Source organism: Pithys albifrons, chromosome 4 (genome assembly GCF_047495875.1).
Source record: "Pithys albifrons albifrons isolate INPA30051 chromosome 4, PitAlb_v1, whole genome shotgun sequence".
Lineage (NCBI taxonomy): Eukaryota > Metazoa > Chordata > Aves > Passeriformes > Thamnophilidae > Pithys > Pithys albifrons.
The window spans coordinates 76,583,807-76,602,995 of NC_092461.1; the positions used below are offsets into that span (position 1 = coordinate 76,583,807).

The 19,189-nt window shown below is 41.7% G+C and overlaps 1 protein-coding gene across 3 annotated transcripts in view; it reads left to right on the forward strand.

Annotated features, from left to right (window-relative positions):
* The first annotated feature begins 1,128 nt into the window (after window positions 1-1,128).
* Window positions 1,129-19,189, forward strand: part of OSBPL1A (oxysterol binding protein like 1A) — an 82,940-nt gene continuing 64,879 nt past the window's right edge. The window contains exons 1-8 of one of the 3 annotated variants that reach the window (XM_071554656.1): window positions 1,129-1,172; window positions 1,673-1,814; window positions 6,625-6,747; window positions 11,121-11,206; window positions 13,199-13,273; window positions 13,956-14,067; window positions 15,174-15,259; window positions 18,722-18,866. In XM_071554656.1, coding sequence (XP_071410757.1) covers window positions 6,627-6,747; window positions 11,121-11,206; window positions 13,199-13,273; window positions 13,956-14,067; window positions 15,174-15,259; window positions 18,722-18,866 — 625 coding nt within the window. In that variant the 5' untranslated portion in view covers window positions 1,129-1,172; window positions 1,673-1,814; window positions 6,625-6,626. Of the gene's footprint in view, window positions 1,252-1,672; window positions 1,838-6,624; window positions 6,748-11,120; window positions 11,207-13,198; window positions 13,274-13,955; window positions 14,068-15,173; window positions 15,260-18,721; window positions 18,867-19,189 lie in introns of all 3 variants that reach the window. The other 2 variants (XM_071554655.1, XM_071554653.1) reach the window with 2 other exon arrangements.

Below are 19,189 nucleotides of genomic sequence, written 5' to 3' on the forward strand. Positions count from 1 at the left end.
AGCTTCCCTGCTCCCATAATAAACTCCTGCAGGATTTCAAAGGCACTGTGGGAGTTTTCAAAAGGCAAAACCCCTTTCATGTTCTAAAGGCAGAAAAACAAGGTGCCAGGTCTTGGATTCAAGTGAAAGGTGTAGTGGAGAATAAACAAGGGCAGGACAGAGGAGAGGGAGTGGTGAACCAAACGGCCTGGAACAAAGGGAGTGTACTTCACTTTTTGTCCCTGGTACCTCCCAATCCCTTGCTCTTCCAGGTTCCTTTTGGCCATGTTGGTTTTAGAAACAGCGTATGTATTAACTGTTTCCTTTCACTTGTACTATGGTTGTATACATGACTGAAACAATTTCTAGGAAAATCTTTTCCCCTCTGGTGATGCACCATTCTTGTCCTGTTACCGTCCTCTTTTGAGGCCCTTTTTCCTGTTCTTCCCATCTCTCTGAACACCTGTCGGTGCCTTCGCGGTCCCACTGCCTCTCCCACCGTTCCGGCCCTGCTGCGGGTGCTGGGATGCTCCCAAGGCAGGGGGAGCCATGGGCACGCACCAGGCAGCTCCGGCCGCAGCGGCCACAGAATCACAGGGTAGCTGGGGTTGGAGGGGACCTTTGGAGATCATCCAGTCCAACCCGCTGCCAAGGCAGGGGCACCTAGAGCAGGTGACACAGGGACGCATCCAGGTGGGTCTGGAATGTCTCCAGAGAGGGAGACTCCACGACCTCCCTGGGCGGCTGTTCCAGTGCTCTGCCACCCTCAATGTAAAGAAGTTCTTCCTTATGTTGAGATGGCACTTTTTGTGTTTTAATTTATGCCCACTTCTCCTCACCCTGTCGTTGGGCACCACTGACTTGCCAGACACCAGCCCGCAGCGGGCACAGTGCAGTACTTGCGGGGCACCCCAGGCTCGCAGGGGGTCCCTGTCCCGGCCTGGGCAGCGCGGCCTCGCTTCTCTCAAAAGAGGGGCGGGCGGAGGCAGCGCTCACGGCGGCGCTTGCTTCACCCTTCACGGCTTTTCGGGAAGGCTGCGGCGAGCTCTGCACCCCTGGACCGGCCCCTGTGTAGTCCCCGCCTGGCCGGTGCGGTGCTGGTGCCGGGGCCAGGCGGGCGGAGCTCTGTCCCGCCCGCCCTGCGCGGCGCGGGGGGAGCGGCCCGGCCGGCGCGGCGGCGCTGCCGGTCACATGTGAGCGGGCTCGGTGCCTGTAACGCGGCGCGGGGCAGCCGCGGCGGGAGCTGCGCGGAGCGGGGAGGCGAGGCCGGCGGTGGGTCAGCCTGCCCGGGGCGGGTTTCCTTCCGCGGCGGGGACACGGGGCTGGCGGGGGATGCGCCGCCCTCCGGCGGCGGCGGCTTTGTTGCTGCCGTGGCGGCCGCTTTGGCTGTCCGGTGTAGCCGTGGCCGCCTCTCCTCCGCAGCCGCCGGGAGCGTGTGCGGGGAGCGGTGGGGGTGCCGCTGTTCCCCGCTCGGCAGCGCGCTGTGCGGGGCCCCGGGGCGGCCCGGAGCAAGGCGCGGCTCGGGGGGCGAAGCAGAGGCGGCCTCGGCAGGCGGCGGCCGGGGGCCCCCGGGTAGCGCCGTGCGTCCCCGCTGCCGGGCAGGGGTGCCCCTTCCTCCTCTCCCTCCTCCTCCTCCTCGGAGCAGCCGTGGCGCTGCCAGTGCTCCTAGGTCTGAGCGCATCTGTCCCCCTAGGCAAGAAGCGGAGCTGCTGCGACGCGTGAGCCTGTGTCGCCTTAAAAAGTGTATAATTACCGCTACCGAAACGAGCTGCTCGATTCCAGGCGTTCTGGTGAAGTTCCTGACTGCTTGGGACTGTGCCTGCCTGCTGATCCGGGTGAGATCTCTCACGAGCTGTGGGTAAGCTCATCGGAGCTCCTGGGCTGGAAGAAAGTCTTTGATGTAACAGAACTAACATATGTGTTGAATACAGCCAGGAGATGCCCAAGAACCATGAATAGTTTAAATAGCTGTTGCCTTGGCAGTGGTATTGAATAGATGCTGTGTTAACTGCTGTTAAACAAACAATAGGCGGATTTTAGCCAGGTGGTACTTTCACAAGAGGAATGTGTCATAGAAGCATGTTCAACTTCTAGAACACTTTACCCGAAGAGTAAAGCAACTACTTTTAGATAACATCACACATGCTTCTAGTACAGCCTCTCTTCTTGGCACAACTCTTGTCAGTACAGTGTGTTGTGTGGGTTTGTAGACAGGTTCTGTCTGTCTGTGCGGTTTGGTGAATTTTGCCCGCCTCCTTTACGAGCATCGTATCATAACGTGTGCGTGCTGGGACGTGTAAGAAGTCATCCTTTCCTACAGGAATCTAATTTTCATTGCTAGAGGGAGGCAGTGTTGTGAATTTTACAAACTTTACTGTTTGTCTCAAGTAGAAGGCTTTCTATGCAACCAGTGGCTACTGCGTCAGAGCCTTAAGTTGGCCAGTGCCAGTACTGTTTCTTCTGCTTTTTTGGCTGTAGCAGTGTGAAACGTACCCGTATTCTCCTTAGTGTGTATTTTCACTGCTCTGATCTGTGTACGTGGGTGGAGGTCTCAGCAGGAGAAGAAATCAAAGCAAAAGCAAGTGGGTCTTAGAAGTAGAGCAGCCCCCTGGTCTTTAGATCTTTGTAGACCTCTGAGAAACGCAGCTCTTTTTGCTTGGTCAATATTCTAGCAGTTGGGTAAGGTTGGTGGTTTGTGTACTAGTAATTAGATGGCCTATTGTGTTGAAGTAAAACTTCCTGCAAAACTTCCTTAAGCAGGCAAGTAGGCAGAATGGTAGCCTGGGCACACTGTGTTGGAGACAACCCCCATGTGAAGACAGATGCTGTAATAGTGAATAGCGTGAGAAGATCACTCTGGCATGTCTCATAGAAGAAGATAAAAGTGGAGCATCTCAATGCTATTTTTTATACCTTCTTAAAGGATAAGATTCAATTAGCAGTCAAGTACTACTCCGGTAGTCCTAAGAGTTCAACAGAAGTGCCTTGCAGTCACATCTCAGCTTAGGGGATGATAAATAATTTTCTGTGGTGTTTTGTCATGGTATGCCAGTAACTGTGGATACTATCATGCAAGCCTTTCAATGGCACAAGGCATGAAAATGAGCTGTGAAAGGCAACTTAACCTGTATCAGCTGTTTAATGCCACTGATTGAAGAGACCCGCTTTCTTAAACGGCTAGTAGATTTGCATGGAGGCAGCACAATTCGTATAGACTAACCTGCTAGTAGTATCTTAAGGCTAATAACTCTAAACTATTCAGTAACGCCAAACTAAACTATTCAATTTTTACCTCAGTGCTGATGATCTGGCTCAGTGCCTCAAAACTCACGGATAAGGATTTTGGAACTCTCTGGTTGGTGGGTCGTAGGACCAAATAATCTCCCATCCACAGGGGAATGTAGATATACAAAGTCCAGTTGTAAATGCACAGCATTTGAGTGCCTGTATATTAATTCCATACTCTAAACTTGTTACTCAAACTTCTGCTGGTGGTTGCAAATTATTGAGCAAATCCTGTTGGTTAAAACAGTATTTTCAAGGTTATGATAAGTTCTGTTAAGAGCCTCTTTGCTGCCATCTTTGTTTAGGCACTTCATTTAACTCATTACCTAAAACCGTGGAAGTAATTTTACATAATGATTCACTTTTCCATGTATCTTAAGCTGTTTAAGATTCTGCTTGTATATAACAGGCCTTGCTGCATGCAAAAGTTGTGTGTTTGAATCAGTGTCTTGGTTTCCTTCCCAAGCAGTCTTTTCTTCCATCTCATCAATATCAAATGGAAACAGCAGGTTCTTAATGTGTTGAAAGTGCATTACTATTTGTACCTGCTGAGTGTGTGGGATGTTGACAAATGATACAGGGTAATGATAGGAGTGTGTTTCTCTCATCTGAAAGACAGCTAAAGAAATACTGTGTGGGAAGGGGTGGAAATGAAGATGATTTTTTTTTCTTGATGCTCGTAGGCCAGCAGGATGAGCTCTGTTCTCTTGGCTTTTGTCTGTAGGATTGTTGAAGCTCCATTCTGTTTCCCACTGAAACTGTATCACTCAACTTCAGAGATAGTATTACAGGCTGATAATACATTTACAGATTTGATTTTGATTTTTCTCTAGACATTGGTAGAACTGAATTACTGAAGAAAGTTATACCTGCCTCAGTAATAATAAATCGTGCAGTGTTGTCTCACACAAGTGGCTGGACTCCTGTTTAAAGGAGAAGGTAGCTTCAGGGCTTGAAAGACTACTAGAAGAACTACTACTGTTTTGTTTTCTAGCAGAATTGAAAAGCATGCACAAACAAGAGTGCTGCTTAACCACTTCTGGAGAAGGCATTTGTATCCCGTGTCTTTGGTAGATTGCAGGTGACTGATCCAGTTTGTTCTGAAATATGCTAGAAAGCGCTTGTTTAGTCTCTGTCAAATTCTTGGAAAACGGATTGTCTCTTTCCCTTTGCTGATTGAACAAAAGGTGAGGAAAACTTCCCTTTGCTGTATTGTTAGCACTTTGGCAGTCTGTCCTTTTCTGGGTTTCTGCCTGAATATTACAGAGTCTGTCACTGTTTCAGGCTTTTTTTGCTTACCCAGTTGTTCTCAGTGTCTCCTTGTTGAGTGGCTTCTTACAGTAGTCAGAGTTCCCTGCATCCATTTAAACTGAGTGTGTGTGGTGCAGTCAAGCTGACTGTCCAGTACAGCAGAGGGTAAACAGTTTGTGAGACCAATCAAAACCTCTGCTAGTATAGGAAAGCTAACTATGTGAGGCCAGTAATCATTACCTGACTTCAGAAATGTAGATCTGCGGGACTTGATAAACTGAGAGTGTCAGGGGAACCTACTAAACTGGAGACAATAAATTTGGACAACAGGCTCTCGTTTCACATTGCTTTTAACAGCAATAAATTGTGTATAGCAGCACAGTCTTCTGAAGCTGTTTTTAAAATTGTTTTTGACACTTCTTAAAAGCAGCATATTTAATTAGGGTATGGCTGCATCTGAGTCTAGTTGAATCATAGAATATGCTGAGTTGGAAGGGGGCCCATCAGGATCGTTGAGTCCAACTCCTGGCGCTATGCAGGACACCCCAAGAATCACACCATGTGCCTGAGAGCTTTTTTCAAATGCTTCTTGAACTCAGACAGGTTTGGTGCAGTGACCACTTACTTGGGGAACCTGTTCTAGTGTCCACCCACCCTCTGTGTGAAAAACCTTTTCCTGATATCTAACCTGAATCTTCCCTGACTCGGTTTCATGCTGTTCCCTTGTGTCCTGTCATTGGTCACAAGAGTGAAGAGATCAGTATCTGCCCCTTACCTTCCCCTCATGAGGATGCTGAAGACCATAAGGAGGTCTCTCCTCAGTCTCCTCCATGCTGAACAGACCAAGTGACCTCAGCAGCTCCTCATAAGGCTCCCCTCCAGACCCTTCACCGTCCTTGTGGCTTTCCTTTGGACACTCTCTAATAGCTTCATATCTTTGTTATATTGTGGTGCCCAAAACTTCACACAGTACCCAAGGTGAGGCTGCCCCAGTGCAGAGCAGAGCAGGACAATCCCCTTCCTCAAGTGGCTGGTGATGCTTTGCCTGATGCCACCCAGTCCCTCCTGGCTGCCAGGGCACTGCTGACTCATATGCAATTTACCATCAGCCCAGACCCCCATGTCCCTTTTTGCAACACTGCTCTCCAGCACCTCATTCCCCAGTCTATACACACAACTGGCCCAAGTGCAGAATCCAGCACTTTCCCTTGTTAAACTTCATACAGTTGGTAGTTGTAATAGCATTTAAAAAAAAAGGCAAATCAGGTTACGATTTCTGTGTGGAAAAAGATTAGTTAAGACATCATTTAAAATAACTGTTGTGCAGGAGACCTGGTAAATAGCAACTTCACTTGCCTGAAGGTCTAAGGCTCCCAGTCTTAGAAAGGGTTTCTTCCCTTTTTTGTAGTTCAAGAGCAATGGTAAGATGAGAATTAATTAGTGATGTTTTAATTAGAATTAATTAGCGATGTTATGTGCTATTGTGTTTCTTAAAGATACAATCAAATCTACCAAGTTGTTTGAATACCTGACTCCCCTTCAAGTCAAGGTTGGAGTGGCTCAGGTATCCAAGTTCAAGAGATGATTAGTACCAATCACTGATGAATATCTGGGACCTCCATGCAGAGACAGATTCTGTTCCTCAGGGCTGACAGCCAAAATAAGTGTTAGCTAATTCTGAAGAAATACTTGGGCTAATGGGTGTACATAAATATTTTCTGTTTCCTTGTTGCCTTTGGAAATCTTAAGGGGTAAAGGTGAAAGCCTGAGGGAAAAGTAAATACTTAAGGGTTAATGCTTGTGGGAAAACTTGCCTTGTTCATGGCATGCGGCTTCAACTCCCAAGCCACACTTAGGACCTAGAAAACTGAGAAGAAAGAAAACTTGGGTAATTTGTTATTTAACTGCTTTGTATGAGGAATTTTAATGCTTCTTAGTATCCTGAGACCTGGACTGTTGTAAACAGCTTGCGCATTAAATGTGTTCCACAGAGAGAATAATTATCTTTCTCATACCAGAGTTAAATAAGGGAGAAGTGACGTAATATTAAGCCATAACTTACAGCAACATAAGAGATTGTGAAATCGGTTCTTTTGTATCTTTTATTAGAGATGAGTACTGAAGTAGAGCAGCAGCTTCTCCACGATGCTAGAAATGGAAATGCTGAAGAGGTTAAACAGCTGTTGGATACCATGGACAAAGGAGAGATAAACTTTGATATCAACTGTAAAGGTCAGTAACTTTCTTCATATGTTTGTAATGTCACTGTTGAAGCCACCTGTAGTGAAACTGGTAGTGATAGTATAATCTTGCTTTCTTTGTAGTGCTCAACAGAGCAATAAAAACAGCTGCTTTTACCCCATGACTTAAGGCCATATTTGCATAGGGGAGAGATGATAAAAGCAGAGTATGGTTAGCTGTAATGTACAGAAAATATCACAGTAATTCACAGACAATAGAAGTGTCAACAAGACGAAGAGTCAGTACCTCTTTTTGCCTGTGTTAATACATATGCCTGCTTTGGAGCTTTATAATACTAAACAAAATTGACTGTGGTGCCAGGGAGTGGTTCAGGGAAGTAAATAGCCTTCATCAGGGATGCAGAGATGAGATTAGATCATTCATTTGTGCTCTGCTCAGTGTGATTTTTTTTTTAAATATTTTTCTTTAGGCCCATATTTCATTATCGCGTATTAGGAGTGTTACATTTCTTGCCGCTTGCAGGAATGTTTGGGGCAAATCTGTGCTTTTTACTATTAGCAGTATACTAGGTTACTTGGGAAAAGTGACTAAAACTGCTCGTAATCTGTCTTTGGCCAACACTGAAGTTTTGCTTATGTGTAGCTAATGTAGTTATGGCCAAGCAACTTGCTTGCTGAGCATTAAAACTGCTGACTGGAAAGGGATTTGCAAGCTTGCTAGCAATTTCAGGCTGCCTTATTTCTTTATTAATTTAGTAGCTTTATATTTCTCTTTATTTTCACAAGTGTGTTTCTGGTTGCTTCAAAGAAGTGGATGTTTATCCCACTCTTTCTACACAGGCTGGTATTCTATTGTTCAGCATATAACTGTTAAGCAGCACAAGAAGACAGTGATACAGAGGAAGAGGAGAGAGACCAACTGTGCTTCCTCTTGGCTATGACAGAGGGAACATCTTGCCCTAAAGTGCAGGGATACTTGTTATCTAACTCTGTGCCCTTCCCAAGTCTTGTTCTCTATCATCAGTTTAGTCATCTTTTTGTTTGACTTCTCAGCTGTGTTTGTGTTTTCCCAATGGTTAATGTACTCACCTTAGAAAAACAAGTTGTAAACCCAAGCTCTTGCTGCTTCATTTTTGGGGAACATCATTTAAAGGCGAACTAAACATGCTCAATGAAGATAAAGTCCTCCACTCTCACAACTATGTCCTTTGCAGATATTCAAGACATTGTGTGTAGTGCCTAAGCAGTTGTAATAAAAGTACACAGTACCTATAAATAAGTTCCTGCAATCTCTTGTGCTAGGAGAGATTTCAGGGCATTTCTGATGTGTTCCTAAACATAATCTGAAGTCAAGAAAAAGTAATGAAACAACATAATCTGCAGGGTGTATTATGTCAGGTAAATGGATCTCTGGTCAGAAAGTCTGCAGCAAAGAAGAGACTCAGGTAATGAGGGGAAAGATGGTGCTTAGCTGTTGTTCTTCTAGTTTAGCAATATATGCAAGCCAGTTAATACTCGCTTGCTAATGGGAGGTCTAGGAAGCTGGATGAAGTGTTCTCATGATAGTTCAGGTTAAAAAAACCCAATTCTGAATATGGAATCTGTCCACAGTGAAATCTCTGCTTTCTAAGTTCTGATTCTTCTAAATGTTAGATGACATGGAAGTGTAATTAAAGTGTTCTCTGGGGGAACTGTTCTCTAACTTCAGAGTCTACTCTCTGTTCTTCCACAGCCACTTTTCAGAGACTGACTTGTTTGACTCTGCTCCCATAGAGTACTCCATTGGAAATAGTCTGTAACTGCCCCTGATATGCCTCCTCCCTAGCAGAACCACTATGTCTTGCTACAAGTTCTGATCTGCCAAGTACTACCAGGTAGTAATTGCATAACCACATGATGATTAGCTAAAATACACACTGTTGACTGTAACTGTCTTTTTGCAACTCTCAACCTTCCTTCTTCTCCTCACAGCCTCTTGTGCTTCTGTCATTACCTTCCTGGATAATCAGTGTCCCTAGAAAGTCAGGGTATGGGCAATGTCTTCAGTGCTGTGGCAGTTCCTTCAGTACTTGCATCTGCTGTTGCAATGACACTTGGCTTTGAATAAAGTGCTTCTGGAGCAGGTGGGAGGCTGTACTGGAGGTAGTGTAAATTCCTCCAGGGTGTGCCTTGGGAGACATAAGTCTGACAAGTTAATGTGCCTGCTTGTCAAAGCCTATCTTGGACACCTGGTACTTATCTTTCCAGGGATGAGTCTATATCTGAGGCCGTGTGTGCTGTAGATTCATAAGTGTAAAGTCTGAGAACAGTGATCCTAAACATTCCAATTTCAGCTGAAGTGAAGGAAGAGAAAGTAAATTCAGGCTTCTTCTACTTGCTCTGTTGTGACTGTATTCTACACAGTCAGTGCTTGCAGATAATCAGGACTTGCTCGAGGAAAATCTGACCGTATGATCTGAACTTCCGTTTTTGGTTTTCTCAGTTCACTGGTTTGGAAAGAATTAGAACAGTACTAAACCCAAGTTTCATCCAAAATGGTTGTGCTTTGTAAGACCATCTATTATTGGCTTCTTCTCCTTAAATACAAGAAAATAGCATATCTAGGAATTTTCAAACTAAGAAGTCTAAAAAGGTTAATGGTCAATAGCATGTTATGGCAAAATAAACATTTGAATGACTGCACAATGGCCTGGCAGGCCACAGCTGGAAAATGACTGCCTGGTTTGTATCCATGCTCTAAACAAATGGTAACACTTGAAAGTTAGAGTTAACTGGCATTAAAGAAAAGAGCTGAGTGGGAGAGGTAGAGATATTTTATATTTTTGTTGGAATTATATTATTTCAACTTTCCTATCCTTGCATTGTCCTCAGGGAAATGATGTCCTGGTTTAAAATAATAATAAAAAAGGTGCAAACACTCGTGGTCACTTGAAGAAAAGTAACAAACACCTCAAGAACTTGAGAAATAATGGGCCATCTAACATCAGAAAGGTGAACAAACATTCAGAGTGTGTGCAGAACAAGGGCCTTTGGCATTTTATTCGGAAAGAAATACAGATCTAGGCAGGTTCCTGATTATTTTTTTTTGTGCCCAAATTCCTTGGCAGCAGCACAGTCTTGTCAGTGCTGTAACTAATGATTATCTTGGGCAAATTTTATTAATTCAGTGCAACTCAGATCTCTTTTGTGTTCTTTGAAAGAACCTTATTACCTGCTAGACTGAGGGATGAATGATGTCCATTTATCATGTTACCCAGCATGAACAGCCCCAGAGTCAGTGATCCACACAGTATTTATCTTGTGTGATACTTTAGACCATCTGTCATATAGGGTAGGAGCTCCGTTGTAGGCCAGGCTGGGATGAGAGAAAGATCTAAATCTGGGGCTGGAAACAATGGGAGTTGAGAAGAAAGAGAATCAAATAACAAAAGAAATTGCCAATAAAGGGCAGAAATGTTAGCTGGAAATAGTTATAAGAAATGGGAAAGTATTTCAGCTGTGAACCACATTCTGATGCTAATTTTTAATATGAGAGCAGAAAGTATGATGAACTTTGAAGATCAGCAGTTTGTTTTTCCTCGTGCTAGTGGCTTATTTCTTCAGATCAAACTTGCATTGTGCAATAAAGCGCAAATCAGCTTTGCTTAATGCAGTTGAGTGTTGCAGTTGATAAGTAACATGAATTGTTAACTTCTGTAATCTCTAATGCTTTAATATCCGTCTTTTAAAGAAGTGATTGTAGGACAATTGTTGAATTTGATTTGTACAGTCCTCCAGGACATGTTTTAAAAGCTCTTTAAAGCATAGATCATATTTTCTTTGCCTGCTTCCTGGCTGTGCTTTATCATTTTGCAGCTTTGAGCTGTAGATGATACAGGAGTTCTACCATGCACAAAGCTTTCAAGTCATGTTACTTAGTAAGACTGTCTATTAAAATTGAATGCAAACACAAAACAATAAAAAACCTCAACATTAGGTCATTCCACCTGTTTTGTTTTGAATCCTTTGAGACTGTTTATGAAATGCGTTGTCGTAGCTCTCACTTGTGTGAAGGAAATAAAATTGGTAAACCAAAGAGTTTTTAATTAAACAAGAGAAATACATACTTACATGTGCCATTTGCACAATGAAAATAGCTTCTTTCTAATGTTGAAGGATGAGGTATTACATGCAAACAAAATTTTTATTCTCAGTTAGGCTCCATGACTTTTTCCTCTCAGAAAGATTTTGTAGATTTAAATCCAGCATTCTCAAACTGTGTCCTGATTCAGTAATTCAGATAATGTGAATAGTATTGATGCTCCCAGCCTCTTTGTTCCCCTGTTACTGTGAAGAATGGTTATCCATGCCAGCCTCAAATTGTATTGCATGAGCAAAACTTAATTCTCCTGTTTTGTCTTTTAGGCAGAAGTAAATCTAATATGGGTTGGACACCTCTTCACCTTGCTTGCTACTTTGGACATGCTGTTGTGGTAGAGGACTTGCTGAAGGTATATTTCTACTTTCCTCTGTGTCTAAGGCAGAAAATTCTTTATTATTCTAGATGCAGTTAGTGTTTATTCATGTTTTTGTGATAGAAGAAAGGAGGCTTTGCAGAGAGGCAAAGCTACTCTTACAGTTTATCTACCTGTAACATAGAGGTAATTGATCATTAAAACTAAGGAATAAGATAGTTGTGGTAAGTAGAGATTGAAACAGTTTGCAAGGAGCCAAAATAGTGACACTGGAAATCTATGCAGTACCATATAGCAGTACTCTGAACAGTGTTTGCAATTATCAGTACTTAGCCAGCTTTCTCTTGGTAATTCCACTTACTGAGTTGTAGAAAAGGCTAAAGTGTCCCACGTGCAAAAAAACTCATGTTATCAAATTGTCTGTTGTGCATAGAAGTATACCCAGAATTCTGTGCAAAGTAATTTGTAGGTGTTTCTTTCAGGCACAAGCCAATACAGTTTGATTCATTACTGCTTTCTAACATCTTTGAAATAATGAACTCTGGGATGAACTTTGAAAGGATGAACCTCTGTTGTCAAAGCTGACCCGTTTATGTGTGTGTAACAACTGCAAATGCAGTGAACATGTGGCTTCTAACTGAACTTTTTTTTTTGCTCTCAGTAGCTTCAGCCAGTCTTAACTGTATTAGACCCTATTCATATGCTGTAGATGGCTGGAGTGTGATAAACACCCTAGCTAATCTAAACTTGAATTTCGTTCAGAATAAAGGGTGTCAGCCATAGTCCAGACTCTAAAAGAGGAAACAAATTTGAGATTTCTTTGAGAAATTCTTCTCTAGCTTACACACTTGCTCAGTGAATAATGCTGTTTTCAATTTAAGAGGGCTACTTAAAGCCAAAGATAATGTTTGCTCACTTAATGCATTTATCAAGCATCCAAATTCAAGAGTTGGAAGAGTGTATGCAACTTCGTGCTTTCTTTATTTCTTTGATAGGTCTCTTGAAAGAGTATTATTTAAAGAAAAAGGTGAGAAATAAGGGAGGCTGTGCAACTCTGAAAACTAGGCCTGTGTGTGTTTGTGTACCTGTGCGTCGATTTTGCCAAAGAGCAAGTGAAGGAGGTATTGTTAGAAACAGAGCTCTAGAGCTGAAGTCAGGTTCATCAGTTAACTTCAGGCAGGTAGCAGTGACCTGGCTAAATCATGTGGTCTAAACATATGTGCTGAAGTTGTGTGTCCTGCCCTCTGTCTGCTCTTTGTTGAGAGGTTAGGTGAAGGTGTAGAAGGCATACTCGATAAAAAAAGAATAGGACTTCTTGGTTTCCTGCAACAGTGCCTGTGCAGTGTGGCAAGCAGTCCACCTTTCAGAGAAAAGGTGTGATACAGAGAAAGTGTATGACAAAAGGAAGGGAGATTCAAGGCAAAGACTGTTGAAGAGGAAAAGGAGAGGAGGAGTTAAGTTTCAGATGGTACTGTCAATGCTCACATGTAAGTCTGCACTTCAAGTGGAAGGACAGGAATAGTTGCTTAGAGAGAACACTTGTTATATTAGGAGCATCAGAAGGCTGGTGTTACTTTGTACATCTGTAACAAATATATCTTAAGTTATACTGTACCACTATAGTTCTTTCATCTTTGCCGAAAAAAGACAAACAAATAAACGAAGAAATTTACAAAACTCCAAACAGCCCAAACCAAAGAAAAACCAAGCCAAAGGCAACAACACCCCCACACCCTATGTTAAACTTATTTCCTATATACCTTCTTCTTAAAAATGTGAGAGATGCCTGGGAAAATGCAGGAGACATTTCCTTTTTGAAGCAATTTACAGAATGTGGGTTATGAATCTCACATATGTACTTTATCTTTGTGTACTTTATGTTTCCAGGATGGCTGTGTTACAATTCTGATCTGATTGGCTACAAGGCCTACATTAGTGTCCTGTCCTCCCCTTCTCCCCCATCAGAGGGAATAGCTATGTAGTTCTTTTTGGAAGGACATTCAAATGTCTTTTGGTCTTGCTGTTTAGGCTGGTGCAGATGTGAATGTGCTGAATGACATGGGGGACACTCCACTCCATCGTGCAGCTTTCACAGGACGCAAGGTAAATATGTTGGCTTTTTTAAGCCTCAATTCTGGAACTGTTAAGAAAGTGGTAGCACTTCAAAAAGATGTTTTTACAGTGTCTAAAAAGTGACTTACTATCTGTTTTGGTACAGTGTGTTCAGAAGGACTAGGCATATTGCCTAGCTTGTATAACTGTAAAAAAAAAAACAGAGAGAAACCACATTGTTTTAATCTTAGTGGCTCCTAGAGGGGGAAAAAAAGCCTCTAAGTTAGGACACACAGGCCTATTTGGTGCCTGGAAGTGCTGTTTCTTCACAGATAGCTAGAACTAAAGAGCTTTTTGTAGTCCTGTGTAATGTGAGACGAGTTTGATTTGTTCCCTATGTGCCACTGTCATTCCAAAACTATACTACCTCTTAGCGCTTCTGAAGGAGTAACTACTTACTGTGTTATGAAAAGAGCCAGTTGTCCTATTTTTATCTGTCAAATTCAGCATTTGTGCCAGGTACACCAGCTTTTCAGAGTTAGCAATGTGAGAGAGTCAGCCTCACTCTACAATCTCTCTAAAACATCCCTTCCTGTTTGCATAAAAAATCAGCAGTGGTGAGAAACTGTTAGTTACACAGCTCATCTTACAGGATGTCAGTAGCTGGAAAGCCCAATTGTGGTCTTACTGTTACAGGGACAGATAAAGGAGTGTTTTTCAAATTGTTTTTCAGGAGGTGGTGATGTTACTCTTGCAGCATAATGCTGATACTTCAATTGTTAATGGGAGTGGAGAGACTGCAAAAGAAGTTACTCATGATAAAGACATAAGGAATATGTTGGAAGGTAACTTTAATAGGTCATAGCCTGTTTGGTTTGGTTTTTTTCAACACATGTACATTCTGAAAGCTGATTTTTCTACTTCAAGTTATAGAATCTCATGTGAATTTTCTCTTTAAATTTGGCCTTTAGAAAAAACCAAAGTCATAGTTTTTGGTTCTTACTGCAGTACTGACAGATGGGGTTTTTTTGTGACTTGGAAAGTTAAGTATCATGAATGCCAATAGCATTGTTCAAGTAGCTATTTCAGTCCTGCTGGGGTAGTCCTGGCTGCAGCTCTGAATGGTACATGGTAGTTAAAGTCTTGCTTCACAGGATGAAGAAAAACTCAAGAATAGTTAGTGGCTTTATGACAACTGAATCATTAAAGGAACAAAATGCCAAACAGTTTGCAAAGGTGCCCCAGTTTTGGATCAAGTTCAGGACTTGCTATTGCAGTCTTAGGTGTTATGTCAAAAGGAGAAAAAAGTAAAACCTCTTTCTCTCATTTTCCTCCATTGCATCACAGGAGTCAAAAATGAGGCAGATGTTCCCAAATACTTACCTAAGTTCACTGCTTATAGTTTTGGAGAGTTCTGAGAACTGTGTTGCTTCCTGATGTTATTATGTGATACTCTCAAATATAGCTGAAACTCTGTGATGCCATCACAGACTGCATGTGAAGTGATCTCGCTTCTAATTCTACATGCAAATGCACAGATAACAGTCTTTTCAGCTGCTCATCTACTGAATTGTTAGAGAAGAATAAACTTCTTGTAATGTGATAGGAAGAGTAGGAGAAACCTGAAAAAGCACAGTTAAGATTTGATGAGTATCATGTAGTTCCCATTTTCCCTCCCTCAGGGAGTGGGATTGATTATAAGTGTTGAAAAAAATATAACAGTAATATGTATATGTATACAAATGTACACATCTTGTCAAATTTTACATGCTTTGAATGTATATTTGCTCTGACAGACTTTTCTGAATAAATATTCCATTTATACCTGTTCCAAATGAATAACACTGGAACTCTTTTTTTTCTCTAGGCTTGTTTGATACAGTTTTTCAGTGCTGTACTTCATATGTACTTGCTACTTTATTGAGACTGACCTTAATTTTTTTTTTAATAGCAGTGGAAAGGACACAAGAAAGGAAACTGGAAGAACTCCTCTTAGGAGCAGCAAGAGAGGGAGAAGTGGGGAAACTGGCTGCCTTGGTAAGAATTCAAGTGCTTGTAATATTTTAGTGTCTGGCAGTTCAAGCCATAATGCTAATGTAACAAAATACGACATTGTGCCTTGCGTTTCAAAGGGCTGTGACTTCAGTATATCAGTGCCTAGGTTTTCACCACAGTATGGCCTTAAATCTTGAAAGTAAGCTTTTGTAATTATCATCTATTGCAGCTGAAGTCTCTGTAATTTTTAATGGACAGCTGTCTGCACAGCACAATTTCATGCTGAACAGAAATTGAAAACTGTGTATGTGTCCCTGTGCATACTTATAGGGATTCCAGCTGATCAATGCAGTGGCATGGTAAGGCTATTGGAGGAGCAGATCACAGAAGAATTGAGACTGCAGGGGGCCACAGGAGAGGAACTAGTCCAGTTCCTGTTCACAGAGCAGAATGAACTAGAGTAGGTTGCACAGGACTGTATCCAGTTCGATTTTGAAGCAGGGTCCCAGTGCTGGAACTCAAGCTTTTGAGAGTCCTGAAGAGTGTCCCTAGAAGTAAGCTGTGCTGTATGGAACATTTTCTAGCTAGTTGGCACCTGTAGTAATGGCTTTTATTTAAGGCATTAAAGCAGTCTGAATAATTCTACTACTTGTAATGGAAAATTCACAAATGTGAGATTTGTATATTCAGAAATTTGACATTCTTTACTTCCCTGTCTAGAAGTCACAGCTCTTGTTGGACGATCTTTTGTCTTTCTAACTCCTTGCATGGAAACTGTTTTAAAATCTTTGGTCATCCTTGTAATTCTTATTTGAACTTTTTTGTACTGTCCTCTTTGAAATGATGAGAGAACCAGAGCTGTACACAGTAACTAAGACGTGAAAGAATAGTGCATTAGTACACTGGCACAATTGTATTAATTGCAATTAATAAACTGACATAAGTGATCTGGGTTTGATTCTGGTAATTTTAACACTTAGTGCTTGCCTGCTGACTAACCCTTAAGCTGATGTGAAAAAAAAATCAGGAAAAAAGTGACTCTTCATAGAACTCTGTTACTGAACAACTCTGTTTTCTCTCATATGGCATGTAACTTCCTGTCAACATTTTAGTTTCTAAGTACACGTATATAGTATCTTTGAGCTCTGTATATGTGAGGACAGCTTTATGTTGAGCTCCAGAACTTTTTGAACTACTTATCACATTTTTGACCCTGAGACAGTTTTTAATTCAAGTCTTAACAGGTGTTCCTTGGAATCCTTTGATATGAGTACTTGGACCTGTGATCGTTGAATTACAATTTTAAAACTCTGCTGACTCCTGAGGATGTCCCGAGATCTTTCGCCATTTCCAACTCTATATTGTAAACCTCTTTGACTTTCCTACCCTTAGGTTAATACCTCTGTGGAGAACTTGCATAACTCTTCAGAACTGCCCTTTATCTGGAGTATTCCCCATACTTGGCCTACTGATTTTTCAGGCCTTTCTGCTTCTACTGTATTTTTTTATTAGCAGACTGTTACGCTTATAAAGGTTTAGCTGCTTACATCTACTTTTATTGACAGACCTAACACCAGAAGATGTTATGTGCTGCCCTGTGTTTGGAACAGAGTGTCATTTGCTTGAAAGATACCCATTTGTTATTAATTCTCTTTTATCTTGAGTATTTTTACCAAAAAAAGGTTGCACTGCATATTGTAACACAGTTGTCTGGAAGAGATAATTAATGGTGCAGTTTTTCTAAACCTTCTAACTGGATTTCAGACCTTTTTTCTCCTTTAGCAGCATGCACTTAAACTTTATAACTGCTTTCTATTGAAGTTTCTTGAAGTCAAGTGGAAGTAAGTGGTGGCTTTTGTGCTTCTCTTTTGTCAAGGTTCTTGTTAGAACACAAAATACTTTGCTACTAGGAGCTAGATCTTCAACCTAATCTTAACCCAGACTTTTTAGTCTACTTGAGGCAAACCCAAGTGAGTTCTCAAAAATGTACAGTACATTTCCTGAAGTGACTGCGGAGATTTTTATCTCAATGAGTTCACACATCCAACTTTCTTCCGAATATTGTCTTGTAATGTGGTGTAAGGTGCTGAAATCACAGGTATGCAGCTTAAGAGGGGTGGAGGCAAGAAGAGAGAGATAAGGGAGTATCCAGATGTAAAACAGCTGGTTGGAAATAGCTAAAATTTAGAAATTCTCAGGAGTGCAAGTATTTGACCATGGTATTAATGAGGTTATACTTCCACAAGATCCTACTTTTTGACTTTTGTTCTCTTATCAGTTGATCTGTAAATAACAGGTGCAGCAATTTGTCCTTTATAGGACTATTTCTGAACCATGTTTTAGGTGGTTGTTGTTGATGTTAACTTAACTTGTTGCCATGGGAATTCTGTTATTATGGAGCAGTATCTCAAAGATATCATATGGCTAATGAAAATGCTTAAACTGAGTTTCTCTAAAACTGTTGTCATGCACTTGTGACTTTGGTCTTCTAAGACTGCTTATCAGTAACTTACCCTTTTAATTAAGCCAATCCCATTTGGCTCAGGAGCTTAACTATAAGGCTGATACAGCATTAAATGGTTTGGGTTGGAAGGGACTCTAAAGATCATCTAGTCCAACTCCCATTTACACATTTAATTGCCACATAATTTGAGTAGAAGTGTAGTGGTACTTTAGGGTAGTTGGTCTGAATGTATGGCCAAACTTCGTGAACGAAGATTTGGGAAGGGCTTTCTCCATGAGGGGGTGTGCCCTTCAAGCCTGCGCAGTAGTTGGTAGTGTCATGCTTAATGACCCTTCTCTTTGATGGGCTCAATTTCTCAAAACATTTATACTGTGTTCAAGTTAAAACCAAGTGGGATTTTTTTCCTTGGTTGCGTAGTTGCTCTAATCTTAAGTTAGATAGCAGAGTGCAGCAAAACTGTGTGACAGGCTGCCTGTACCAGGAGCTTCTAAATGGCCTAGGCTATCTGTGTCACTAAGACTGGCATTTCTGCCACCCTTTAGTACAAAGTTCTCTGAAGCAGGGTGGCTACAATATTTTTTTCTGGATATAACACTGGTCTGTGCTAACTTTCACACTGTGCCTGGGAGTCTTGTATGGAGAACAGTAGATTTTTGACAGTAGAATTGGGCGAGGCTGTTCTAGCAATATAAAAGATTGAACCACAATGATGGACAACTTTCCTTGAAACTGTGTGATTGAGCAGGATAAATATGTCCGTGTTGTGCAGTAGAGGTGGAAGGGTGTAGGGAAAGGGTTAACTGGCTTGGGATGCCAGAAGGGGTATAGCAAGCAAAAAACTGAAATTCCTTACTTTAGCTGGAAGTCTTGTGTGATTGTTGTAGTCCTTGCCCTTGTCTTAACACTTGCTACATGCCTTCTTTTTTAACAGATGCACACTGAAGTATCCTAGTTAGGAACACCTGACTTTTAAAAGAGAGAATGTGGCATCTGGAGAGGGAGGAAAAGTGATAAGTAAACAGAACTTTGTTTCTTTGCAGTTGAATAAACCCAAACCACCTGATATCAACTGTACAGATCAGATGGGGAACACACCACTGCATTGTGCAGCGTACCGTGCTCATAAGCATTGTGCATTGAAACTTCTAAAAAATGGAGCAGATCCTAAAATAAGAAATAAAAATGGTGAGTACCAAAGGAAAAGTACATTAAATGTTACGTGGAAACAAATTCAGCAGCTTCTAAAAGCCATGTTACTTACCACGCACACGCAGTGCTCAGGGAAAATCCTACAGTGCTTTACAAGTTTTATGTCACTAATAAAGAAGCCCAAGACTGGCTAAATTGCAAGAGGCTGAAGAACTGTAGCAAAATACTTATATATATGCTTTTATTTTCCAAACATAACCATTTCCAGAAAATTTACTTATTGTCTGTCTTAACAATGAATTGTGCCTGGCTTTTGTTTTCTTGATGCTAAATACTGAACACAAATGACAAAAAAAAAT